Source organism: Rhipicephalus sanguineus, chromosome 8 (genome assembly GCF_013339695.2).
Source record: "Rhipicephalus sanguineus isolate Rsan-2018 chromosome 8, BIME_Rsan_1.4, whole genome shotgun sequence".
NCBI classification, from domain to species: Eukaryota; Metazoa; Arthropoda; class Arachnida; order Ixodida; family Ixodidae; genus Rhipicephalus; species Rhipicephalus sanguineus.
Window position 1 is genome coordinate 135,092,663 of NC_051183.1, and position 6,792 is coordinate 135,099,454.

The following is a 6,792-nucleotide window of genomic DNA, read 5'->3' on the forward strand; positions in this document are numbered from 1 at the left end:
TTCCGCCCTCCGCCGACGCCTGCCGGCATCGACAACGGTTGCTGCTGAGTATGCTTCGGGGATTCTGGAGATGTCGGTGCGCTCTCGTCGATAACGAGCTCCCCGGGCTCAAGCTCGTCTGACGACGGTGTTCCTGCAGGTTTCTGGGCTTCCAACACAGCCGCCGCCGTCTTCTCTCCTCGGCTTGTCTTCCCTCCTGCTTCGCCATGTTGGACGCCATGTTAAGCTCCCTCCCGGCTATGCTGTTGCACGGCGCCGCCATGTTGCGGCGCCGGCTCGGGCCGCGGTTGCTTCTGACTGGAAATGGGCGGTTCGGTGGGTTTCAGCGCGTCTCCTTCTCCTGGCGCTTTTCTGGACTTCTCTTGCTCGACTGAGCCGCTGACGGACTGGTCGTTTGTGGGCTGCGGCGCCTCCCGGCCGCGCGGCACGTCGTCGTCTCCTGTCTTGTTCCACCAAGGGCTGTGCGCAGCGGTACTGGCTGCCGGCCCCGTCCTCTCCTTAAGGTTCAGCTTCCGCTCTCCCTGTGACCCTTTGCGCGCCTCGGGGCGGTCTTCCTTCCTGACGCCTTGACCGTCCTCGTGGCAGCTCTCCTCGGCGGCCGTTTCGTCAACGCTGGCCCAACTGACTGCGCTGGCGGCGTCGTCTTCTCCTTCGTCGTCGCCGCCGCTCGCGCTTCGTGCGCCGTGTACACCGCGCTTCTCTCCCTCGCCGCTGTCTGCGGCCCTCTCTGCCTCAGTAGCGGCGGCAGCTTGGTTGGGCTCAGCATGGCCATGGCTGCCTTTCACCTCCTGCCCCTCGCCGCTGCGCATGCTCGCTGGCGTCGGCGCATCTGTTTGTCTACCTTCCTGCTGCTGCGCCGGTGCCGTTGGTGCCGTAATGGCCGCAGCTTGCGCGAGCGTTTCTTCAGGCATAACTTGCGGTTCCGAGCCGTCCTCGTTTGGCTTCGGTCGTTTCGCCGGGCGCAGGGTAGTCAGACGCCTTTGCGTCTGCCCTGCAGCGGTCGCCGTACCGAGTGCCGGGAATTCGTCAACGTCCATTGCCGCCGCCATGCTGTACGACTTCCTCGCGGTACAGTCGACGCTCGCGTGAGCGCCGCCACAGCGTCGGCACGGTTCGGTGCAGGTATCTGTGCGGTGCCCGAAGACGCCGCACCTGGCGCAGTGCGGGGTGTCGCATTGCGCCTTGAAGTGGCCCTCCTGGTTGCAGCGGCGGCACAGGCGACGTACGCCGCGGTACTCGAATGTCGCACGATGACCCCCCACTCGCGCGAAGTTCGGAAGTGGGTTTTCCAGTCGCATGTCCATTTTAATGTACACAGGCGTCCACTGTTAAAGGGAACATCGGAGCGTGTGGCGGCAGCTCGGCGCCACCGCCGGCCGTCGGCTGCAACGAGATTCGCGCAGACGCAGTGAACACCGTGCCCGGTGCTCTTTCGTCGCGTCAACGGTTCGCTTCGCGACGATTCGCAGCGCGGAAGCAGACGGCAGCAGACGACGAAAGAGCACGACTCGCAGCGCGCACTGCGCCTGCGCGAAACTCGTTGCACCCGCTTGCCGGCGGTGGCGCCGAGCTGCCGCCACACGCTCCGATGTTCCCTTTAACAGTGGACCCCTGTGTACCTTGTTCCTGTGCGGATGCTGGGTCGGTCCTTGTATCGGGCCTCCTCGATTCTCAACGTGGTTCCATACGACTTCAGGCCTGTGACGACCTCGTTGTCTGGCACGTAACAGGGCAGGTACAGACAAGTGACACTTGCCACCTGTCGTGCCACCGGTACTAGTGGGACTGTTCTGGTTCCGAGGCGGAGACCGCCGGTTTCTAATAAAGTTTGGACTGCTGCAACAGAGTTGACGCCGACTTGAAAGTCAAAGCCTCCATGGTGCTGGACACTGTATATTTCCTGAATGCCGACCAGGCCTTCCAAGGCATCGATTACTTCGTCCACCGACGTCCCCGGCGGAGTACGAACGTTGAAGAAGTGTTCCTTCGGTGGCGGCATGGTCGCAACCCGCGTGCCGCCCTCGCGCGGGTACTTGCTGGAAAAAAAAACTGAGGTTCTGGCGGCAAAGGGTCCTGCAACAAAGAAACAATTAATACGAAGCTCCTGCGGCACCCGTTCGTCCCTCGTAGTCGTAGTAGTGCGTAACCAGTCATAACGCTAGTACCAGATCTTGACCTCCAAGGTGGTGCCGGTGGGAGATTTTTCCTGTGCTTTGTTGAACAATAAAAAATTCGCAGCGTGCGCGTTAACTAAAAGCCGAATCCTTCTGTCTCTCATTCCCCATTAGCAGCCATTGGCATGTTCCAGTAGGAAACGTTAGTAGAAGTAGAAGTGTAAGTGTTAGCTAAAAGCCGGCTTCTTCTGTCTCTCATTCCCATTAGCAGCCATTGTTTACCTTCAAGGTAGTGCCTGGTGAGATTTCTCCTGTGCGTGATTAAACAATAAAAATTTTGTTAAAAACGCCGTTGATTGATGAAATAAACCAACGAAAGACGCCAGATGTTTTCTAAAAGCAAAACGAAAGAACGCCAGATGTTTCTAAAGCAAAACGAAAAGACGCCAGCTGCTTAACGAAAGACGCCAGATGTTTTCTCAAGCAATGGTTTTCTAAACAATGAAAATTCAGAGCGTACATGTAAAATTAAAGTGAGCTGCAAGTCGTCATAACTCATCGAACCTTTAGTATAAACGCGCCCGATCTCACGTCGGTGATGATGTACTGGGCAGAATTCATGGAAGATTCACGGTTTACCGATGAACCTCCGCAGCTTCGCCCACTCATCATCATTCACTCCGTGGATATGCTGTGATTTTTTTGTCGTTGAACCTCCCCTTGATCGGTGACATAGGAACTCGTAGAATACATTTATGCTGGAACGTTTGAACGATTGATCTGTTTTGTAGATGGTTGCCTAAAGGATGAAACGGAAACATGATTTATTTTCTTGCAGCGATTACTATTGTGCGGGCCTCATGGAAAATTATTCGTAAAGCTACACAAAACTCCGAATTGAAACCAGATCTACCATGTAGGCTTTCAAAATTGACCTAAACAACTTGTGTCGTCTTCAATTTGACTCCAATGAGGCTCACCTTCCGGGATGGTTATATCATGTGCACTCGCCCTTACCGTCGTGACGGCAAGCTGCTTTCCCATAGTGGTATACTCGCGGAAAACTTTTCTTCTTAACGTAACGAAGGCTTCCGCTCATGAATGTAGTCATACAATCGTATCCGTATATTCAGCGTCACTTATTAAGAAAATACTCCTTCATTTTCTGCGTGTAGCTTTTTGGGATAGGACGCAGTTCACATCGGTGAGATATTTCTGTTTGTTCTACTTCATTCGTTGTCACTTTTTAGATGCGAAGCATCTTATGGCGGAGTTCAGACCGGTGATGGTGATGTGCGGCGTGACCACCGTTACTGCGCATGCGCAATCCCTCTACACACCTCCTCTCCACCCATTTCCCATCTCCACTTTCCTTCCCCCTCTCCACTTCTCCTCTCCACTCTCCCTCTGACACGCGGGCTCGACATCCCGAAACGCTGCTTCGCATCGCCTCATGGTCCCCTTTAGCGGGAGATGGTGTGAATTTCGTTTTTGCGCCCATCCGAAAGTCCCGCCTTTTAACACGAAAGTGTTTTATGCCGGGGTCCACCAAGACGTTCACAACGCATTTCCGTCCCGGAAATACGTGAGCAAAATAAGCGCCATCTGATGGAAAAGAAAAATAACTATGAGAAAATGTTTCGTTGACAGGAGTCTAACCGATAGCCCTCCGAGCTATCGCCAATTTTTTTCTTCTTTATTGCTCACAGTTTTCAATTTTCAGTCGCCAACATACATGTTGCCACGCCCGCTTCTTGTTTTGTTTTGATGGATTCGCGTTTGACCAGCAAGGATGGTTAACAACGCTCGACGCTGACCGCACCGCTGTGTTCGAGGAGCTCCGCGATTGTAGTAGATCACTTTGTTAAGATTGTGCGCAGGAGGCGAATAATCTAGATTATTCCAGAGCTTGCGCGACCACCATTTATAAGGCTGGAAAGTTCAATGCGTGATGTATAAAAGACGGCCCGTGCCGGCCATGAGCAGTTTTTATCGACGGCCGATGCTCTGTTCGGCGCTCTCAGTGTGCTTACTGTGTGTATTGCTGTAGTTTGACTTTCCTTTTCCCGGCCACAAGTTCGCGCAGATAAAGAGTTTCATCTAGGACACGCCGCCTGCTGCCTTCGTCGACGTCACGACCCTGTGAGAATATTGAACACACTAAATACAAACAACACGAATAACAATGATGGTGCTATTTATAAAGGTCAACCTCTCGAGGGTTTAAAACCGCTTCAATGAAACCACATCATCTAACCCTTACAAAAATGAACATTGACGGTCTTTAAACGTTTAACCAACGATCTACCAACTTTAGTGACGGGCTATGGACTTTCACGTTCTATTAACATACCGTTAAAAGAAAGTTGATTTACTTCAGTCTAAAGACGACTTCTCTAAAGAAAGTTGCTTTACTTTAGTCTAAAGACAATTTCTCTAAAGAATGTGAAAATAATGTTTGTTAAAAAGATCTCAGTGGCGTAGCCCTGAGAGGTGTGCTGGGGGTTTCAACCCCCCCCCGCCCCCCAAGCATTGCAATTTTTACATTTTCCATGTGTGTACACGCCTCCCCCACCGGGCCCCCACGCCAGTGGCTACGCCACTGGCGTGGCACATCGGGCCCGTGACCCCCCCCCCTCCTCGAAATTTTTTTCTCCGATGGATAGAGCTCACAAAATGACACTCGACCACACCTACCTGCCCGGACCAATGTCGGATCAAGGGCGTACACCCCCCCCCCCCCCCCGCAAAACAAATTTCAGCCTACGCCACTGCCCCACGCACCGCAACTTTTACATTTTGCATTTTGTACGCGCTCATATACAAGCAGACGTAAAGGTGTCGACACCTCCCCTCCCCCCCCCCCGTCTTTGAAAAAAAAGAAGCTGTGGTATACGCCCTTGATGATGGTCATGTTCTTACTTCATTGCCATCAATTGTACATTCTGTCTGTGATTGTGTACTTATTTATATTATCCTTTATATATATATATATATATATATATATATATATGATATATATATGATATATATATATATGATATATATATATATCTTGATATATATATATATATATATATATATATATCAAGATGAAACACTGCCATCGCTTACTTCACGCATAACTGATGACTTCTTTAAGGGCAAGTTAGACTTAACAGTAACCGGAATCGAAAGATGCCATCGGCTTGGCTCAAAGCGGCCTAATAAAACAAGACCTGTAATCGTCAAATTAATAGATTATCGCGAAAAACTGGAAATTTTGAGGAACTGTGTGAAACTTAAAGACTCGGGCTTATATGTAACTGAAGACTTTTCACAAAAGGTGCGTCAGGCCAGGAAGAATCTATGGGACAGCACAGTTGCAAACAGGGAACGAAATGAACGTGTTAAACTACTCTTCGATAAGGTGTCTGTGAATGGAAAGCTGTTCATTTGGGACGAGGCCAAGAATGATAGGGTTGCCCTTCCCAGGCACGTGCCGAAGTGACAGGAAAGCCCGCGTTCATTGAAACTGTTAAATGTGAATTGCCGTAGCATTTTGAACAAAGAGCTTGATCTTGAACACCTGATAGCACTTCATGACCCCGACGTAGTCGCACTCACAGAAACATGGCTTCATGATGGTGTCTATGACAGCGAAATTGCGCCTTCGGGGTTCAACGTGTACAGAAGGGATCGTGGTTCCAGAGGGGGCGGAGTTGCTTTGCTGGTAAAAAATAATTACAGGATAGCACGCATGCCTGATGCCCATGGCGTTGAGGCTTTATTTTGTAAGCTTATCGATAGAAAAGAAAGCCTTGTTATTGGAGTTGTGTATAGGCCCCCTGCCTCAATCCCTGAGGTTTTAGAAAAATTACAGCTGTATATTTCATCTAAAACAAATCAAACTACCAAGCTTATTTTATGTGGAGACTTCAACCTTCCAGGCATCAACTGGTCTTCGTTTAACGCAGGAAGTTCTGATCCCATTAACGATGAAGCGCTTATTGACATTGCCTTCCGTTTTGATTTAACGCAACTAGTTAGTGATTACACTCGTGTGCATGATAACAGTAAATCTATTCTTGATCTTGTCTTCGTCAATGGTAATATTTCCGGAAAAATTGAGTGCGAAGTGGTTACAGGTATTTCAGATCACATGGCAGTCTTGGTTGAGCTTCACTCGCTGAAGTACAAAAATGATGTTAAATACACACGTGTGCCGGTATTTCATTCTTCCGACGATGCATCCATCATAGACAGACTGGAGATAGCCTACGACGAACTTTGCGAAAGTGTTAATCTGGGTTTGAGCGATGTTAACGCTATGTGGTTAAAGTATAAGAACACTGCGCATGCGTGCATACAGCTTTTTGTTCCTTTCAAGAAAAAGAAGGTGCACATGTCGAAACCCTGGATTACACGAGATATAATTCACATTAAGAGAAAAATTAATCGTCTTCGGAAATCACTAAAAAAGCACAGGAGTATCACAACACGTTCTCTGATCAGCGATCTGTCTCGACAACTAAAAGATAAGATGAAGATCGAACAACGCAGTTTTTACGATGTAAAGTTAACTGACATGATGAAGGAATCGCCGTCTCATTTTTGGCAGTTTATAAGGCCGAAGTCATCCAATAGAGACACGTTTGTTATAAATAACGTTTGCACATCAGATGAAACAGAAATAGCC

At 49.6% G+C, this 6,792-nt stretch overlaps 1 protein-coding gene across 1 annotated transcript; it reads right to left on the minus strand.

Moving 5' to 3' along the window:
• Positions 1-221: 221 nt before the first annotated feature.
• On the minus strand, positions 222-1,298 carry LOC125759498 (uncharacterized). The gene has a single exon (XM_049418355.1). The coding sequence runs from the start codon at positions 1,296-1,298 to the stop codon at positions 222-224; it is 1,077 nt and encodes a 358-aa protein (XP_049274312.1).
• Positions 1,299-6,792: the final 5,494 nt, after the last annotated feature.

Excerpts from the sequence above, each read along its gene's own strand:
- LOC125759498 (XM_049418355.1), bottom strand. The coding sequence starts at position 1,298 with ATGCGACTGGAAAACCCACTTCCGAACTTCGCGCGAGTGGGGGGTCAT.